This window comes from Onychostruthus taczanowskii, unplaced genomic scaffold (assembly GCF_017590055.1).
Source record: "Onychostruthus taczanowskii isolate IOZ18803 unplaced genomic scaffold, ASM1759005v1 scaffold30, whole genome shotgun sequence".
NCBI classification, from domain to species: Eukaryota; Metazoa; Chordata; class Aves; order Passeriformes; family Passeridae; genus Onychostruthus; species Onychostruthus taczanowskii.
Window position 1 is genome coordinate 610,196 of NW_024500350.1, and position 20,443 is coordinate 630,638.

A 20,443-nucleotide genomic window follows, 5' to 3' on the forward strand; every position below is an offset into this window, starting at 1 on the left:
GGTCCTTCTCTCTTCTCATGCAAGCAGGAGAGAGGCAGTGCTGAGCAGGGAGCTCCAGCCACGCTCGGTCCCTCAGGGCCAGCACTGCTGAAGGTGACATTCCCGAGGACCATCGTGTTCATGGCACTGGAGATCTGTCTCAGGGGTGGAAACACAAACCCTCATGGTCACAGTCCTTCTCCTTTCTCATGCCTGGGATGTCTGACCTTCTCCAGACCATGATGAATTCATGACATGTGTCAGCAGGGCAGGCTGGGTACTGAAATCCCTGTGAAACCATGAGGTGGTCACCCCATCCTGCAGAGAGGGTAGAGGAATGGTCAGTGACCCTGCTGGGGAGGGAATACCACTGGGACCTAGGGCTCCTCATGATTTTGCTGTCAGAAGCTGTGCTGAGCCATTTCTGCCCCTCTTTGGGGTGAAGGTTCCTTGCCCAGCCCCTCAGTATCTCTTTCATGCCCGTTGGCACAGCAGCACAAGGCAGGATTTATCTGCAGGGTTTGGTTGTCCTGAGGCTGTAATCGTGGTTCTGCAGCTCTGCCTGGGGCTTTTTGAGCCCCTTTGTGTCTGGGCTTTGACCTTTTTTTCTGCACTGCGACAGGGCCCAGAAGGACCTGGAAAAAAGCCATTTTTGGGTGTTGTAATTCAGTCCAGCCCTTTGATAAGGACAGGGGCTGGCTGTGCTCCAGAAAGACCACATGGGTGGCATTGGGCAGGTTTACCCTGGGCTTGGGACACTTGGTGGGGTTCAAAGTCAGAAGAAAGGGGCCATGTAGGTCAGCATTGCAGTCGGGTTACTCACCATTTCTTTGGGAAGGGGCAGCAGGGCTCGGGGGAGTGGAGATGATGGATGTGGCTCATGTGAGCAACCTTGGAGGTCAGCAGGGCTGTTTGTACCCAAAGCTCATTAGCAGATCAGAAAGAAACCCCCAAACCACTTGGTACTGAGGGATCTCCAGGGCAATGTTCTTTAAGGAAAGACACTCGTCAGCATTTCCTCTGCTGCCGGGTTCCTTGAGAGCGTTTACCCTGTTCCTCAAGAGACATCTCTCAGGAGGTCAGAGAGCTGCTGGTTGAAGGGAAGAGGTGGAGACTGAGCTGGCTGGAGGAGTGACAGGCAGGTTTGAAGAGCTTGATGTGGACAGAAGTGAGATTGCACCCCTCAGGGAGCTGCCAGGGCTGTGTCCTCTGCTGCTCTTGCCCTCCCAGCTCTGCTCAAGGCCAGGCAAGGGCTCCCCGTCGGGCCGTCCCCTCCCCTCTTTGTTTCCAGCAAAATGCAAGCTGGGCTTGGCTGCTGCATTGTTTTAAACGTGGGGGTTTTGGGAATAAAACCAGCTAAAATGTTTGTTTCTGGATAAAGTGTGTGATGGAGAGGGGAAGCTGTGGAAAATCTGTGCTGGAGGGTGAGAGCTCCAGCTTAGGGTTGGAGACCTGAGAGTTCAAACACATTGAAAGAGCTTTCCAGTGTGGGGCTTTTTTTGAATTAATTATTCTGGGATGCTGAGAGCTGTGACTTGGACACAGACCTGCAGTGCACAAGCTGTGCCAAGTGCAGACTGCAGGGCAGGGACTGCTGCAGGGAGCTGTCACCCCTGTGAGCAGGTGATGGCATGGGTGGGAGAGCTCCACAGAAGGCAGAAACCAGATAAATCTGAGCAAAAGCATTTTTAGTTTTTCTTTATTGCCTCCCTCCTTTCTTCTACCAATGTCTGAATATTTCTGAGGTGCAAGACAGGCCATTTTGTCACGAGGTGCCCTTCATGGGACCCTTCCTGGGTTTACAGGGGGGTGAGTGTTGTGCTTTGGTGCTTTCCTCTCCCCATGGCCGCAGAGCAGCCGTGGTGCTGCTCCCATCAGGCTGACTTTGGGGTTGGATCCCTCTGTGCATCCCTCCAGCTGGTTCCCCACCCTTGGGAGCCCATCCCAGACTCTTGTTGCTTCCCAGCAGTTCCCATATCTGAACCACAGCTGGGGGAATGGGTGTGTGTCTATTCATGTCTGTCCCTGAGCACAGAGAGGGGCTCCTGCCAGGTCACTAATACATCTAGAACATCCTGGGGAGGCTCCTCAGAGCCCAGCCAGGTTGCTTTTGCAGCCTGGGGTTCATACTCAGGAGTTCGGGGGTATTCCCCCCAAAAGGAAAGCAGCCCAAAGTCTGTACCCTCACATTTTAACCCCTGCAGTCTCCCCTTGCTATAGTTTGTCCAACACGTGAGCCCCAGCTCCGAGGGCCCTGCCTTCTTCACCATCTCTGCTTTCCCTGTGCCAGGGGAGGTGCCCATGGCTGTGCCAGCCCCTGCTGCCAGGACAGAGGAGGTGACATCTGCTGCTGCCCTGCTGGGTGTTGGAGCAGAGCTGGGTGGCTGCCACGGGGATGGTCCCCCCTCCCTGTGCCACCAGCTGGACCCAGCAGTGGCCGGTGGCTCCTGTCCAGCCAATGGATGTGTCCAAGGGATGGAGGGTCCCAAGTCAGAGCAGCCCTGGGACTTGGATGCTTCCTGCATGGTGGCTCCTCTCCAGCTCCACCCCAGGGGTGGGAGGACATCCTGAGATGAGACAAGGCTGTGCTCCAGTTCTGTCCCTGGGATCCTGATTCACAGAATTCACAGGATCACTGGGTTGGAAGAGACCTTCAAGATCATCGAGTCCAACCCAGCCCCAACACCTCAACTGAACCCTGGCCCCCAGTGCCACATCCAGGCTTTGTTAAACACACCCAGGGATGGTGACTGCACCCCCTCCCCGGGCAGCCATGCCAGAACTTTATCCCCCTTATTGTAAAAAACTTTTTCCTGATATCTAACCTGTATTTCCCTTGGTGCAGCTTGAGACTGTGTGCTCTGGTTCTGTCAGTGCTGCCTGGAGAGAGAGCCCAGCCCCAGCTGAGCACAGGCACCTTTCAGGAGCTGTGAGAGTGATGAGGGCACCCCTGAGTCTCCTTTTCTCCAGGCTGAGCACTCCCAGCTCCCCCAGTTGTTCCTCACAGGGTTTGTGTTCCCAGCCCCTCACCAGCCTGATGTCCTGTGGGATCTCAAGCCCAGGTTTTTAAAGGCTAAATCTCACTGCTGCTACTCTGTTGATGTAAAGGATGGGTGGACTCACGGCTGATGTTTGGCAGTGTGGCTGTCACCACACCAAGGGTGTCACCCCACCAGCTCAGCCTTGCCTCATGGAAGCTCCTTTGTGATCCCAAGGCTGTGCCTTATCCTGCCCTGTCCCTGCCTGGGGGTTCTGGGGGGATCAGAGGGTATTTACAGCCCATGGCTTTTCAATGGGATCCAGCAGTGGTTCCCTTTCTGTGGAATTCAGCATTTTGTTTCTACCTGGCTGGGTCCTGTGAGGAGCAGGAATCAGTTTTCCCTTCCCTTGTATCGGGGTCTCAAGTCCATGTGCTCAAAACACTTCAGTCTTTGGGTGCCTGTGGTCTCTAGGTTTGTTTTTAAGGATATGAGCTTCTGTGAGTGCCACCTTTGGTTTTCTTGCTGCATTTGTATGGATTTGGTGCTCTCCTGGGATTGTTTTCCTGTTCCCAACTTGGATTTTGCTGGCAGTGCTCACAGGAAAGCCAGTGTTTATCTGTGCATCCTTTGGATGGGAGAGGGAAAGTGAGGTGTTGGAAGCTGGATCTCTATGTTCCCCCAAACCCAGTGCCCTGCTCTGCTCTCCCATACCATGGTGGGACACTCTGCTCCCCTTTGAGTGTGGGATGGAGGCAGTGTGGGGATGATTTCTGCTCTGGGGCTGAATTTCCTGGCCCTGATTTGTTTTATTATTGGGTTTTTCACTTGTCTGAAGAGGCAGGGCCTTTAATCCCCAGCTGCTTAAGTGGATTGTGAGTCCTGGGATGAAGGAGCAGAAATGGAGTTAAGAGCCTTGCACAGTGTCTGTAAGCACCTCTGGAGACACTCAGGTGGATGGTAACTAAATCCTCAACTACTTTTCGTGTTTTTCAGCTCTGAAAAGATCCTTTGAGGTCGAGGAGGTAGATCAGTCTTCAAATTCCTCCACCCCACAAAGACGGGCCCCGAACACCCTCCTCAGGTCCACCGTGTCCAGCTCCACGCAGAAGTTTCAGGAACTCGGCGCCAGGAATTCGGAGCCATCCACCCGCCATGCAGAGCCCACAGTCCAAAGATCCCCCAAGCCCCCTCTGAGGAGAGTGGAGCTCTCTGGACCCAAACTGCCCGAGCCGGTGTCCAGAAGAACAGAAATCTCCATTGACATCTCATCCAAGCAGGTGGAGAACTCCACCTCGGGCTTGTCGCGGTTCGGCCTCAAACGAGCCGATGCGGGCCACAAACCCCCCGAGGCCACGGCCAGGAGGACTGAGATCACCCTGGGCAAGCCCCAGGAGCCCCAGGGGCTGCGCAGGGCGGAGGTGCCAGCCTCCAAAATCCCCGAGCTGCCGCAGCGCCGAGCCGAGCCCGCCGCGCCCGACGCCGCGCCGCGCCGCCTGGACGCCCAGGGGGCCAAAGCTGCTGAGAGCCCGGCCACGCGGCCGGCCGAGGGCTCGGAGCCTGCCCTGCCCGCCCAGACACACCTGGCAGAGCCAAAGCTGCAGGCAGCGCCCGTGGAGAGCCCGCCGAAGAGAGAGGAAGGTGAGTGCGCCACGCCGCCAGGTCGGGGGTGGAATGAACGGCTGCGGCGTGGGAACGTGTTCTGTGTTGATAGAGTGGCAAAACTTTGTCCTCCTAAAAAGGAAAGAAGCCCAGAAGCTTCTCTCATTGATTAAGTGAAAAGCTGCTTCATAAGACTTTGGGGACTTCACCTCAGACTTAAGGATAGCTAATTAGAAGGTAAAAAGTCCCACCTGGGCAGTTTAGTAGAAAAAGAAGTGAACAAAGAAACTAATTGCTTTTCTGAGGTGTTTCACCAGGAATAAGATCTCTCGCACCTGGCTCAGTTCTTCTGTTATTTTACTTTTTATTAAACCTTTTTGTCTCTAATGCTGTAACAGAAGCCATCCTGCTTATTTTTATACCTCCAAGGGCAGCTGAGGTGTCTTAGGTGTAATATAGGCTTCCGAGAACTTATTGGAATTGGCTCAAAGAAGTTACTGTATCACTCCAGTCTTCAGGAGGTGGATCAGAAGGCAATTTAATGAAAATTGTGGGTCTTTTTATAATGTGACTCATTAGGGTGAGACTTGATTGGTCTCAAAGTGAAAACCTCTCACAGTATTGGTGAGCTGTGAATAGCACACTCTGGAGAGCCGTATCTATAAACAGGGGTTACAGAAAGAGAGATGATAGTTGTTTTAATGATTTTCTGTGAGTTTCCCACAGCTTCCCAGAAAAATCCTGGGAGAACTATGTTGTGGCATTCACATTCCCTGAACTTGATTTCTTCACCCAGGGTTTTTTTCCTGAGAAGCTGAAAGGCAGCGAGAGGCCTCAGAAAAAAGGAAAACAATTCTTATCTCATTTGCTTCTCCTGTGTTGTGCTCACTTGGAATGTGTTTGGAGATTGTTTACCCACAGGTGAATGTTTCATTGGGTTCTGCTGTGAGTTGTTTTGGCTCTTTGGCCAGTCAGTGCCAAGCTGTGTCAGGACTCTGGAAAGAGTCATGAGTTTTCATTATTATCTTTTGAGCATTCAGTAAGTATCCTTTCTGTATTCTTTAGTATAGTGTAGTATTCTTTAATACAATATAGTATAATAAAGTGATAAATTAGCCTTCTGAGAAGATGGAGTCAGATGCATCATTCTCCCCCCTCGTTGGTGACCCTGCATTTACAATACTGTGTCTCTGTTCAGAGGATATGTGATTACCACAAGTGCAGCCCTGGGTGGGGTGGTGGCTGCCTCAGGTGTCACACAGGAGGTGTGCTGCTCTTTCAGCTCTTGTGGTGGTGCCTCCTGAGGCTGCTCAGGGATCTGTGCTCAGATGAGTCTGCAGGCAGAGCTGTTCCCCTTGGGTTTATCCTGCCTGAAAGGGCTGTCAAGTTCAATAGGAAATTCTAGAAAGAAAGAGAAAAGGAAATGCCAGTGCTGGCAGAGCAGCTCTGAGCAGTGCTGTGGTGCCAGTGTGGCAGGAGCTGGTTCATCCCTGAGAGGAGAGGAGCAGGGAATCCCTGTGGGAGCAGCAGGGCTTCATCCAGAGACATCCACCTGCCCTGAGCAATGGAGAGATCTCGTGGCATCCTCAGCTGGGTGAGGGACAGGAGAATCCTCAGGAAAAGCCACACCAAATCTGCCATGGGTGATCTGCCACATGCCCCTTTGCACTGTGCCTCCCTGGGTGCTGGGAAATGCCAGCTCTGCCAGCTCAGGGCCTGTGTGCAGAGCTGTGGGAGAGGTGCTGGCTCTGGAAGTGGTGTTGGGATATCATTGTTTGGTGTTGTTGTTTATGGCTGTGGGGCAGGAACCGCCTCTTCATTAGCAGGAGTCAGGGTTTTCGACCTTGGAGACCAAGGCTAATAACATCATGGACCAGAGCCACTATTAAACTAGAGACCTGGCTTATATTAGCTCTATCTTGTTTTCAATTAATTCCATGTTAAAGCCAGCTTCCCTCCCTTCCCAGCTGTCATTTATTCTCCATAATGTTTTGGAGATTTTCCTTTCAGACCTTAATTACTTTTCCATTCTCCATCGCTCATGAGCTCTCTCCTGTGAGAGATCCCATGGTCAGGGGGAGGGCACCCCCTCCCTGCCCACCCTGGGGGCTGTGGGATGGGCTGGGGTGGCTGAGCCAGGACCTGGGAGGTCCATGCCTGGCCCTGGAGCTGGACCAGGTGTTCCATCCCCTCTCCTGGGGGTCGCAGTGAGGTGCAGAGAGGCCAGGCTGTGGTTCTGCGGGTGTAAAACCAAGCCAGCAGTCAGCAGGGGAGCTGATGTCAAACCTGCAGCACTCAAGTGGGTTTTTCTTCCTGTGTGTGGTGTAGGTGTGGCTTTTCTGAGCTGGGTTTTTTACAGGTTGGGCACAGCTTGGGCTGAGCCCCAGCCCATGGATGGGGATTTTGTGAGCCCTGCTCTGTCCCCAGCTGCTGTGTGTGGTGCCCAGGAGGCTCATCCTGCCCCGTGGGTGGGTGCCCAGCCTCGTCCTGCTGGGTCTGGGCTGCTCTGAGTGCCCCACGCCTTGAGCCCCACGGGTGGTTGGCACTTTAAGAGCAGAATTCTGGATGAGCTGCTGAATGCTCCAGCTGCCCGGGGCAGGGAGAGAGGGGGGACAGCTGCTGGGACGAGTGTCACCCCTGAGCCAGCTGTCTGCACTCTGCCTGGCAGCACGAGCCAGCCTGCCTCGGGTACAAAAGGGGCTTTCAGTCCAAATGTCTCCAGGAATCACCACAGAATGGTTTGGCTTGGAAGGGACCCTAAAGACCATCGAGGTCCAGCCCCACTGCCACGAAGACAAAGCTGGAGGGATCGTGAGGGCTCTGTCCCTTTTCCCTGTGTGTCAGCACAAGGGTACAGCCCAGGGTCACTGCAGAGCACGTCCTCTTCCTGACCATCTCCTCCTCCACTGCCATGCCTCGGAGCTGCCCTGCTTTGCTCTCACACAGGAGCCCATTTTGGGGTGCTTCTCTCCTTGTTGCTGGTGCAAGAACCCAGAGAGATTTGGGGGGCTGCACAAGGACCCTCAGGATGTCCCACAGATGGGTGCAGGCACGTTGCCAACACTCATCAGCTCCGCTGCAGCTTTGGCCCCACCACAACCCCCCAAATGCAGACACTGCCCTGCAGAAGAGACTAATAGTGAGCGTGTTAGTTAAAAGAGTGAGAGGAAGTTGAGAAGTAAAAAGAAGCTAACAAAGAACTCTCTCTAAGGCTGTTGCTAAAGAGACTGAGAGAAGAGTTAAAACAAGATAAAGAAGGAACTTTACAACTAGATGAAATATTTTTAGAAAGCTAGCTGAAGTTAGTATTACTTTTCACTAATAGTGTTATGATAATTTATTGTAACCAACAGTTAGAGCAAAAAAAAAAAATATAAACAGTTAGAAAGTATATAAAAAGTCAACCATTTTCAATAATAATGTGCTACCATCTGAGGCTACTTGTAGTCTCTGCTTTGTGTCCACCTCAACAATGGCACTGCCCCTCTGATGTCTGCAGCAGGGACTCGTGTGGCAGCTCCTGCTGCAGGGTTGGGGTCACCAGGAGCTGCTCCGGGGGCCCTGGGCACCCCTGGATCCCGTGGCTGGTGGCTCTCCAGCACAAGCAGCTGAGCAGGGGATGCTGGCAGGATGCTGAGCCCTGCCTTGGCCAGCTGTCAGGCTCAGCTGCCTCACCCTGCTGCTGGAGGTATGCAGGACAGCGTGCTGTGCAGGAAGAGGCCGCTCAGAGGAGGATGGCAGTCACAGGGAGCTTGGCAGTTCAGAGCAAACCACAGAGGAAAGGAGTAATTTCAGGGCTGAGCTTCATTAGGGCAGCGTGGCTGGTGGCGAGGGCTGAGCCTGCTCCAGAGCTGGGCTTTGAGGTGGGAGGAGAGCAGGAGGTGTTTGATAGTCAGGACCCAGGACATTCCTCTGGCTGCCCTGGGTGATTCCAGACCCTGGCAAGGGGCTCAGAGACCTTGGCACGCAGTCAAAAACACCTGTGCCTTCGATTTTAGTCCATGGAGAAAATTACCAACTTTTACAAGCCACAAGAGTTTGAGTAGCATGACAGTTAATTTGTCACAGGGTGAAAAAGTAGAATTTTGGGGTTTTAGAATGGGGGTTCAAGAGGCAAGATGGAGGAATCTGGGCGTGTCCTGTCCTTCTTCTCCTTCTTGTTCTCCATTTTCTGCTGTGATGGTGACACTTTTCGATTGGTTTAGAGGCAGACTGTCTAACATAGGTGATAAGTATGGGAAAATTATTGTAAATAAAGTATATGTAGTTCTTAGTATAAAATGTTAATGCCACCCCAAGGGCAGGCACTGTGCCACAGCCAGACCTGCTGGACAGATCTCAGCTGGTCAGAGAAAGAATGTAATAGATCAGGAAAAATAAACAACCTTGAAAAGCAAAACTGACGAATCTCGACTTCTTCTTTGGTCACAGGACTGGGGAAAAAAGAGACTTTCTAACACCTGGGGGTCATCTCAACCACAGAAACCCGAGATTTAATGGGGCAAGAAATATTCCTTCCCATGCATGTTCTCCCTCCCTGAGTCTTTGTGCTCTCCTGCACTCCCTGGGGAGCATTTGCTCTATTTGTGCTGGTATAACATTGAATTGGGCCATTGGTGACAGGGAGATGGGATGTGCCACTGCAAAGGTGAGCTTTGTGTCCCCAAAATCTCCAGTGGAGACGTCAGTGGAGGTTTTGTGTGGCTGGGCTCGCCAGCTGGGACAAGGAGATGTGATGGGATGAGCAGGTGATTGGATTGCTGTAGCTGGAGTCTGCCAGAGCAATGTGAGCTGGGCTGTCCAGTGGGGGCTAGGGGAGGACATGCAGAGGGCAGATAGAGGCACAAACAATTAAAAATAGCCATGGAAACAGGAAGGGCTGTTTCTGAACCCACAGCCTCGGGCACTGTGGGAAGCTGTCCTTGCTGTGCAGGGCTTACCAAATGTGAATTTCCAAATCTGAGCTCCTGTGGGTGGGGGTGACCTCTCCCAGGCTCCTGCTGTGGGCAGCAGCTCACTCCCAGTCCCAGGGCACTGGGCTGGAGCTGGCAGAGGAGGATGTTCCTGCCCTGTGCTGGCAGAGCAGCTCTGAGCAGTGCTGTGGTGCCAGTGTGGCAGGAGCTGGTTCATCCCTGAGAGGAGAGGAGCAGGGAATCCCTGTGGGAGCAGCAGGGCTTCATCCAGAGACATCCACCTGCCCTGAGCAATGGAGAGATCTCGTGGCATCCTCAGCTGGGTGAGGGACAGGAGAATCCTCAGGAAAAGCCACATCAAATCTGTCATGGGTGATCCTGCCACAGCATCCCCTTGCTCCGTGCCTCCCACCTCTGGCATTGTGCTTGTGTGGTTGAACATCTTGGCCTCCTCTTGTTCCTTGCAACGTGTGGTGGTCAGGCTTGGAGAGGGTGGAAGGCATTGCTGGCCCCAGAAAAATTAATGCTTTCCATTTTGGTTTAAGTCTGTTGCTCTTGCCCCCGGTGTAAAGCTGTTTGTGTTGATGGTTCAGTGCTTGGAGAGGGCTCAGCTCTGGGATCTCAGGTGGTGGATTGGAAGCACTCCCAGGCGAGCACTCAAAGCTGGTTTGATCTGATGCTCCTGTCTGTCTCCTCACAAGCTGCTGTGGTTGCCCAGACCCTGGGACAGCACTCAGCCAGCAAGGCAGGCTCTGTCCCACCACTGCTCTGCTCCTGCCCCGTGGGCCTTCATGGCAAGGATGCTCTGGAGCTTGTTTGGATAAATCAAGGCAGATATAAACACCTAAAACAGGGGTGTGATTTTCCTCTGTGTCCCAACATGAGTCAATGCAAAACAGTCTGAGCCATCTCTGAGCTTTCAGCTTTGTTGGAGGCTTTGTCCCCTGGCCCCTTTGGGACAGCCACACGGGGTGCCAGGTGTCTCTTAAAACTCAGCAGGGTCCCCCCATCTTTTCTGCTGCACAACAAGCAGGGCAGCATCAGGAGAGTGAAGCAATTCACCTGTTTTCATTCTTTTTTTCCCAGCTAGAACCCTAATGGAAAGTTTTTTCTTTAGAACTCCCATAGAGGTGGGTTAAAATTTAAACAAATACAAAATACTTAAAAATAGAAAGGAGCAAACTTTGAGATCCACTGAAATCCTTGTGAAAACCAAGGACCTGTTGCTGTGTGCTGGGAAGTTGTGGTGGGAGCTGCAGTTCCATCCTGCCATGGACACCCAGGGATGGAGAAGTGAAGCCACAAAGCCTTGGGGTGACTTTTCTTCTGTCCTGTGCTGCTGGGGTGACACCAGGTGTGGGGCTGCAGGGGTTGCAGGGATTTGGACAGCTGTTAACACAGCCAGGATCCCTGGGATGGAGAGCCCAGGGCTGAGTGGAGCTGCAGTGAGTCACCGTTTCCAGCTCTGTGACTGTACAAAGAGATTAAAGCTGTAGGGAAATGTTTCCTCCTAAACCAGCTGACAGATCCAGGCTAGGTTATGGACAGTCTTTTTATTGTTATTATTTTTATTTTTAATGGGAAAATTCCTACAGCCCAGGATTCCAAATGGAGAGGCTGAGTGGGAAACGCTGAGTCTCGGTTTGTGAACGCAGGTGCCAAAAATGAAATAACCTGGAAAAATCGAGACCTGCAGGCCCAGTGGCATGGAAAGAAGAGTGGGAGTGTGTGTGGGGGAGAGGAATGTGTCCCATCATGGAGACACTGCCTGATCCAGGACACCATGTGCACGGGGAGGGCACTGCCTGCTCTCCCTCCCTGCATTGCCCTGTCCCTGGCTGTGCAGGGAGCAGCCAGTGCCCCTGGCTGTGTTCTGGGCTGTGTTTGTTTTTGGGCTGTGTTTTAGCCTCTGTTTTTGGACTGTGTTTTTGGTTGTGTTTTTGGGCTGTGCTTTGGGCTGTGTTTCTTTTTGGGCTGTGTTTGTTTTGTGCTGTGTTTTGGGGAGTGTTTTTGGTTGACTTTGTAGGCTGTGTTTTGGGCTGTGCTTTGGGCTGTGTTTTGGGCTGTGTTTGTTTTGGGTATGGTTTTGGGCTGTGTTTGTAGGCAGTGTTTTGGTTGTGTTTTTGGGCTGTGATTTTGGTTGTGTTTGTTTTTGGCTGTGTTTTGGGCTGTGTTTGTTTTTGGGCTGTGTTTGTTTTGGGCTGTGTTTGTTTTCTGCTGTGTTTTGGGCTCTGTGTGTTTTTGGGCTGTGTTTTGGGCTCTGTGTGTTTTGGGGCTGTGTTTTGGGTTCTGTGTGTTTTTGGGCTGTGTTTTGGGCTCTGTGTGTTTTGGGTTCTATGTGTTTTTGGGCTGTGTTTTGGGCTGTGTTTTTGAGGTGTGTGTTTTGGGGTGTTTTTAGGCTGTGTTTTTTTGGGCTGTGTTTGTTTTGGGCCGTGTTTTGGCTGTTGTTTTGTGTGGGCAGACTTTGTGTGGATGCTGTCCCATGTGGAAGCTCCATCTGGGCAGGATGAGGCTCTTTGTGTGGATGCTGTCCCATGTGGAAGCTCCATCTGGGCAGGATACACCCCAGGAAATGAGGCTGTCCACTGCAGCCAGCCAGCCCCAGGAGGATTTGTTTGCCTTGCTGGGAGTCCCTGGGGGCTCATAGGAAAAGCAGTGACCTTCCCAGTGGAGCTTCATTATGCAAAGGGACAGTTTCCCATAGGAAACACCCTCTGCACTGTTCCCACTTCCTTTCCCTGGTATCTGAGACCAGGAGAGGTCTCAGATGCCTCTGAAGCTGGGGATGCTGCATCCAACAGCAGAAGGATGTGGAGCTGCTGCAGAGAGCCCAGAGGAGGCCACAGAAATTCTCTGAGGGCTGGAGCCCCTCTGCTCTGGGGCCAGGCTGGGAGAGCTGGGGGTGTTCACCAGAGGAGAAGGCTCCAGGGAAACCTCAGAGCCCCTTCCAGGGCCTGAAGGAGCTCCAGGAGAGCTGGAGAGGGACTGGGGACAAGGGGCCTGCAATGACAGGACACAGGGAATGGCTTCTCACTGCCAGAGGGCAGAATTAAATGAGATGTTGGTATTAAATTCTTCCCTGTGAGGGTGGGCAGGCCCTGGCACAGGTGCCCGGAGCAGCTGTGGCTGCCCCTGGATCCCTGGCAGTGCCCAAGGCTAGACTGGACGGGGCTTGGAGCATCCTGGGACAGTGCAAGGTGTCTCTACCATGGCAGGGGTGGTACTGGGTGGTCTCTGTCTCTACCATGGCAGGGGTGGCACTGGGTGGTCTCTGAGGTCGCTTCCTACCCAAACCAGTCTGTGATTCCATGCTGAGCTGCAGTGACCCTGGCCCTGGCCTGAATGACCTGGCAGGGCTCTTCCGAGGCTGTGCATCCATCCATGTCATCTCCTCACCTCCTGAACCCTGCAGGAGGGATCCAGGGGTGAATGTGTGTCTGCAGAGGGCAGAGCCTGACTGCAGGCTCACCTGGCTGTGGCTCAGGGGTCTGTGCTCCAGCTGGGTGTGAGCCCTGAGCACCCTCAGGAGCCTCTGACTGTGTTTAACAAAGCCTGGATGTGGCACTGGGTGCCAGGGTTGAGTTGAAGTGTTGGGGCTGGGTTGGACTCCATGATCTTGAAGGTCTCTTCCAACCCAGTGATTCTGTGAATTCTGTGAATTCTGTGACTCCCCTCTGTGATGAAAACTGGGGCAGCCCCTGGACAGAGGTGCCTTTGCTGGCTGAGAAAGGAGCGAGTGCTCCTGCCTGCTGTGGGATTTGTGTTCATCCCAGTGGTGCTGAAAGGCAAAGGGAGACACAGCCCTGGCTGAGGGGGACGTGTAGGAGCCCAGAGTTCCTCTGTTGATCCTGTGGTATTTGCATGTCTGGAGCCATAGCAGTCATGCTGGGGAACATGCTCCCCACCCATCAGCTCCTTTGGATCCTCCAGCTTTCTCACATTTAGGTTAATCATCCTACAGGCTGATAAAGCAAATAAAATCCGTTATCTTGGCCAAGATAAAACAAAGAGTTTGCTTTGATCTCCTGCAGTAAGGCCTGGCCGCTGGTTTTGTGACTTCTCTGCTGTCTGCTGGGGGAGGAAGCGATGGCAGTGGTGATGAACCTTCTGTTAATTAAGAAATCATTCTCTTTTAACCTATTTCTAAACTTCTGTCCCTGCCTGAGATGTTTCTGTTGGCCAGTGGTTGAAGGGACACCATAGGCTGGGTGCAGTGCCAGCTCCATAAACCCTGTCAGAAGACTGAACTGAGATTACAGAGAGATAACTTTGTTTTGAGAAGATCAAACGATCTGTTGTGAGCAAAAAATGATAAGATGACAGCAAGCCATTTGTGTTCTTTACACTCCTCCAGCAAACAAACAGACACAGAGACCCTTCTACATTGTCCAAAATGCCGTGGTGAAGCTGAAGTGAATGTGGCTATAAATGGAAAAAGCAGCTGGTCTTGGATTGCAGCCTGTGCTCAGACTTCTTTGGGCCCAGTTTTTCTTACATCTGTTAGAGGTTTTAAAGGAGGGATGTGGGGAGAGAGCTGCTTTGCTTTGGGTTGGTTAAATTTGGGTCGCTCATCTCATTGATCTTCTGAACTGGTCTCTGCACAGAAGTTCCCAGGGTTTCTGTAGGGTCACGTGCATCAGTGTTTCACCCTCTTGAATCATTTTGGTTTATCCAGGCATGCTGGGAGACAAAGCTGGACCCAAGGGTCTGGTCCGAAATATTTTGCAAACAACACAACTTTGCAGATGTTTATGCATTTACGGAAAGCAAATAATTTAAACAAACCATCTCAGGTTGCTGTGCCAGCCCAGGAGTGACAGGGTGGGCATTTGGGGTTGCTGGACTTGTACCAGCTGCAGTTTGTCCTGTGTGGAAGCTGTGGGCTGGTTTTTGCATGGCAAAGGCCATTTGTCCAACAGGAATGAAGGATGGCTGAAATGAAGCATTTTCAACACCTTGAAGTTCAGAGGTTGGTGATGCTCTGGCACACTTGAACATAACCTTGGATTTATGTTTAGCTTTTCAAGCCTTGAGAACATGTGCAGGGTTTGTCTGTGTCAGGTGGTTTTACCAGGTGTTCTCCTGTATTATTCCTAGAGGAATGGAGGTGAAAAGGGATTTGCAGCAGCACAGAACTGGGTAGGGCATTAATCCCTTGTTACCATGAGTGCTTGACAGCACCCCAGCCAACACTGGGCCAGGTTGTTCTGTTGCTGTGGATGATCATTTGCTGAAGTGTGTGTGTCAAGCTTTTCTTCGATGCTTATCCATAATATTTGAACTTTTTGTGGTAGCTCTGCCTTCCCCCTTTTCCTCCTCTCCTGCTGCACATGGAGTGTGTAGCCATTCCTTCCCCCTTTCAAAGAAAAGCTCAGCTTGTGGAGATCTCAGAGGAAGAAGATTAGATGGGAATCCAAAAGGATGTGGTACCTAGGAGGGGAGGGCAGTGATAAAAGTTAATGATGTGTGAGCTCCTGTACAGGAAATCGAGGCAACCTCTGTGGCAGGGAGAAATGATGAGGAGGACTCCATTGATATCAGAAGGCTAATTAATTACTTTATTATGCTATATTATTCTATACTATATTACACTAATCTAAACTCAAACTGCATAAGTACTCAACTCAACTGCCCAGAATCTCGTGACTGTCACCCCACAGTCTTGACGCACACACATGCATTCAATTGGTCAATGAATCAAAACACTCACATTAAAATCCAATTACTAATTTCCTTCAGGTAAACAATTTTCCATAATATATTCTACTTTTTCTAAAACACAAGAGCAGTAAATGAAATAAAAATTGCTTTTTTTCTTTTTCTGAGGTTCAGAGAATGTAAATCCCAGAAATCCTTGGGAAGTTGTGCCTTGCTTTTCTCTGTGAAGAGAAATGTGGCCACACTCCTGAAAGGAGCTTTCTCAGCTCCAGCTGAATGGTAACTCACAAATCTTGAATTGTAGGGCATTGCTTTCAACTCCACACCAATGCAGCTGGGGTGTGTTTCATGTGGGCTGGGTGGATCTGGAGGGACATCACAGGAGCTGCCCTGCCCAGCTGGGGCTGCAGCCCCTGCCTGTGTTTGCTTCCCCTGTGTGTTTTGACTCTGGGTGGGGAGTTTTGCTCACTCTGCTGGGCATTTGCTGATCTGGGAGCTTGTGCTGTTCTCTGCTGATGCACTGAGGAGTTGGTGTGCTCTGGACCCTTGTCTGAAGCTCTGGCACATGGAGGCATAGGATGAGTCCCTGGTTTCAGTCTCTGAAGCTACAAAAAAAACTTCCAGGTTCAGCTGGTGATTAGGAATTAGCTGGCCCTGCTTCCAGAGGTGCTGTGGGATTGTGCAGGGGGAGAGCAGCCCCTGCTCATGTCACTGGAGTGGCCCTACCAAGGGAGGTCCTGAGCTGTCCAGGAGGAAAGGGATGTTTCAGGTGTTTTCTGTATCAAAACCTTGCCAGTTGACCTTGCTCACTCCTATATTTTAAAAACCCGTAGTTTGAAGAGGAAGTAAGGATTGGGAAGGCAGACTTTGAAGCATGGGGAGCAGATCTTGGATGGATTGTGCTTCTGGTTGATGAGTGTTGGAGGCTGCTGGCACTGAGGGAGGAGCAGGGGGATTTGGATGCTCCTTGCCTCATGTCCTCTTCCCCTGCTTCCATCTGCTGCAGGCTGGGTGGAGAATGGAGAGTACCTTGGAATTGTCCAGATACGTCCTGGGAAAGAGGAGTAGATCTGAGCAGCTTTTCTGATAAAACAAAATTGTTTAGACAAACTCTGGCTGAACTCGCTTCCTCCTGCATCCCAGCATGCAGATAAACAGGGTGGAAGTGGGAGGCCAAATTCACAGGCTGCTGGGGCCCTCCCTGGGGTCACACCGGCCTCGAGACCCCCTGTCCACCCCTTTTGGTGGCCTTGGAGAAGATGAGAGGATGCAGTCGAGTGCTGAGGATGATGCCCTGTCTTTGGGTAGTTCAGTGCTCCGAGATGTGATGGGAATCTTGATAAGGCAGCACATCAGGGGTGTGGGTGGTCCTGGGGGCAGCAGTGAATCCATCATTAGCTGCAGGGGCTGGACCTTGGCTCTGTGTTGCTCTGTGGGATGCAGGAGGTGAATTTGCTCCAGCCCTGTTCTCTCCAAGCCTGGCAGTGCTGGGTGTAGGGTGGCTGGGCAGATCTGTGCCCCTGAGAGATCCCTGTTTGAGCTGGCAGGGTCAGGATTTGGTAGGGCAGTCAGGATCTGGGTGGGATGTGGCCACTGCAGAGGTGTTGTGGCTCCTGCTGAGGTCTCCAGGAAATGCTTTGTGGAGTCAGATGAAATCTGAGATCCTGCCATGACACTGATGTTCCTCCCACCATTCCTCAGGGAAGCAGTCCTCCTTGCCCTACTTTATGTAGTAAATAAAAGTTTATTTACAGCCCAGGAGTGCACGCCCTGAGGTTGGGAGGTGAAGGGTTCCTGCAGGGCCCTGGAGGAGCTCTGGGGTTTCCTTTCTGCTTCGTGGCTTCGGTTCCTGGACAGAAAAGTCTTGGGAAGCAGCAGCCCTGCGAGTGGGAGCCCAGGGGAGCAGAGCCCTTTGCTGGGCCTTGGGGCATGGCTTTGTTTCCTGGTCCCGTGTCCCTTTGTGTCACCTGGAGAAGAGCTGAGAGGAGATAACGAGAGCTCACTGGTGACACGGGGCTGGAGCAGCCAGGGACAGCAGCAGGAGGTGAGCTGGATCCATCTGTCCCCATCCTTGGCTCAGGGTGGGGTGGGGACAGGCCTGAGGGGGATGTGGGGTTTCCAGCTCTGCCCTGGCACTGCCCAAAATTCTTCTGCAGCGCTTCAGGGAATGAACATTTGTCTTCTTCTCCACTTGAAGGAGAGGGAAGGGTCTCTTTGGGGTTATTTCAGCCCATGTGTGGGACAAATTATTTATGGGGCAAGCAAACCAAAGCCATGATTTGGGCTCCACTGGAAGAGCAAAGCTGCGAAAGCTTCAAAACGTGGCTGCAGAGACAAGGGGGGACGTGGCTGTGGCTTTCTGCTAGGGATCAGTGTTGTGTCCCTTGGGAGAGGCACAGAGAACATTGTTTGGAGTTTCTTGCTTTTCCTTCTCATTTTTCAGACATGCAAGATTAATTGCTCTCTTTTATTGTCCGCAGCAATATTTATTTTGCTGCTCTGCAGCAGCAGGGACTGGATAGGTTTCACAAACCGAATTTTCCCTGGACAAGCCCCTCCTCTGATTTCACACTCCCAGCTGCCAGGCTAGGTTTTAAAACAGTTTGCACCGAGGCTGAAAATATTTGAAGAGCAGAGCAATGCTTTGCAGGAAATGGCTTAAACTTCCTGCTCCCAAGATGGTGTGAGTGTTAAAACAGAACTGGAGAAATATTAGACATCCTACATCCGGCCTGGCTGGGGAGGGTGACCCTGGGGTGATGGGATGGAAAGCCTGGACACCCCCTCCCCCTGCTGCTTGTGGCTGGCAGCTTCCTGCAGGACGAGGGGCCCCGAGAGTCCCCCTGACCCCCATCCCCCTGACTTTATGGGGGAAAAATCAGAAAATTGTTTCCTGCTCCTCGGGGCTTTGCTGTGTTTGGGTTTTGTGGGAGAAGTGTGGGGCGAAATGTCATCGGAGTGAGTTCCCAGCAGAGAATGGGAGTTGGAGAAGCGGCAGTCCTGATGAAATGTTTGTAGCAGTTTATCCACCATCTCCCAGGCTGAAGTTGATACAAAATTTTGATAACTAAACTGAATTTCATTTTTATATATTTTATTTCAAAGAAAGTAAGCAAGCAGCGCTGGGTGGCCGGGGAGTCACTGCTCCACTCACGGCACACACCACTTACACGTTCAGCAAAGTATATATACTGTTCTTAAGCCTACAAAGCATTTCCTAATATGCTTGGTTAGTTTGAATCAGCAAATATCAATAAGCTGGGATCAGCAATTTCATAATCTTTCTAGGTGGTCGTTGGCTTCCTGTCCTTGTGGTTGTCTGGAGGGAGGCTTTACACTGCTGTTGCTACATGATTTTGTCAAGTGCATTATGGTTTTTATTATACATAAGCATTTAGTTGCTTTGTTGCAATATCTCTTAGATTTACCACAATTGCCTCTATTTTATTCTAAGCATCAGTTGTCTTGCTACCTCATCTCTTTTACTCTGCTATACTTCTTTTATTTTGATGCTTTATTTGGCTATTCAGTCAGAATATCGAATCAAAGCGGCCCCCGTGTCAGGGAGAAATGATGAGAAGGGTTCTATTTTATTAGAAGGCTAATTAATTATTTTATTATACTATATTATTCTATACTATATTATATTACGTTACATCTAAACTGAATCTGTTAAGCACTTATCTTTGTATATAACTGTTTATTTTGTGACTCTCTCGTGACTGTCAGCCGACAGTCCTGACACACACACATTCTTGCCCCTCATAGGCCAAGGAAACAAAACACTCTCACTTTGGATAAACAATCTCTATATTGTATTTTACTTTGGTATAACACAGGTACAGCAAATGAGATAAGAATTGTGTTTTTCTTTCTCTGAGGGTCAGAGAATGTGAATCTCAGAAATCCTTGGGAAGAATTGTGTTTTGCTTTTCCCCGTGAAGAGAAATGTGGCGACATCAGAAAGTTTCAAAACTGCTGTTTTTGACATAGCAGGACATAACAGATACAAGGATTTGCTGATTCCATTGCCAATTGACACGAATCACAAAAACGTTTTTCACAAAGCGAAAGGTGAAAAATCTGGGTTTGAGCCGGGTTTGAGTTGGTCCCGTTTGTCTGGGGCTGGAGCGGGACCTTCCTCAGTGAAAATCACTGCTGGATTAATGACTCAATCAGGGGCATGGGAACCCTTCCAGCACGGAGGAATTCCAGCTTGGTGCCGGCTGAGCACCATCTACCTGGCCAGGCAGGGAATAGCAGCTGCTGTGTGTCCAGGACAGACGGACAGGGCTGGGACAGTGGGAACATGCAGGAGCCTGGGGAAGTGCAGGCACAGAGGGGCTCCCGTGGGCAGGGGGGACCTTGTGGCTGTCACATCTTCAGCTCCCCTGGGGTTATTGCTATGGTATGGAAAGCTTCTCCAAACCCTGCTTTGCTGGATGGAGCCTGGAGATTTAGGGAATTTTATTCAGAATGTTGTAGGTTGGATAAAAAAAAGTATATCTGAGCCGTGTCTGGGAGTCTGCAGGTTCAGGAGGATGAGGTGGAGGCTGTGGGCAGAGGAGGAGGAGGAGTATGGTCTGAGCTCACTCAGTCACTTCCTCCAGCAGCCACTGAGAATCCCAAAATTGCTCGTAATGAAGGCAAAGCTGCAGCCGTGCTGGGAGCTGAGTCCCTTTGGGAGGTGTGTTCCAGCTCCGGGAGCAGCAGCAGTGTGTGGGTGCATTTTGGGGCGGGTGCAGCATGAATGGAGCGTTCTGCTGTGCTCCAGGCACCCTCCTCCTCCTTCTCCTCCTCTTCCTCCTCCTCCTCCTCCCAGGCTTTCCACCCTGACCCCTTCCCTTCCTGGCCGTTCCACGTGGGATGCTGGCAGCCCTGGCTGCTCTGTGAGAGCAGGGATCCCGAGGGGTGAGTCCGATCCTCAGAGGAGCTCTGGGCCTGGGGGAGGTCAGGCTTTGATGGCCACCTTTCCCCATGGCACGGAACCCCTCGAAGGCGCAGCCCCTGGGGCTCAGGATTTTGGCACGCCCTGTTTGTTTTGCCAGGTTTTTCCATAGGGTGCATTTCCTGGGAAAGCTTTGGAAAACCTGGGGGTTGATATTTGGGAGACAGTGGGGCTGCCCTGGCTCCTCTGGTTGGTGTTTGGGAGGCAGTGGGGCTGCGCTGGATTCATGGGGTGATGGGGCTCACCTTGGGGGTCACTCAGGGCTGGCCAGGCTGAGATGAGGGGCTGGGGAGCTGGTGGGGAGCACAGCAGCCAGTGGCACCTATTGCTGTGGGGCAGCACGTGCTGTTCCCTCCTGGGCTGCT

At 51.7% G+C, this 20,443-nt stretch overlaps 1 protein-coding gene across 3 annotated transcripts in view; it reads left to right on the forward strand.

The window, feature by feature from the left end:
* SEPTIN9 (septin 9) overlaps nucleotides 1–20,443 on the forward strand; it is a 102,574-nt gene that overhangs the window by 39,038 nt on the left and 43,093 nt on the right. For 2 of the 3 annotated variants that reach the window (XM_041409199.1, XM_041409197.1), the window contains exon 2: nucleotides 3,954–4,598. In XM_041409199.1, coding sequence (XP_041265133.1) covers nucleotides 3,954–4,598 — 645 coding nt within the window. Of the gene's footprint in view, nucleotides 1–3,953; nucleotides 4,599–16,906; nucleotides 17,175–20,443 lie in introns of those variants that run through there. The other variant, XM_041409200.1, reaches the window with a different exon arrangement.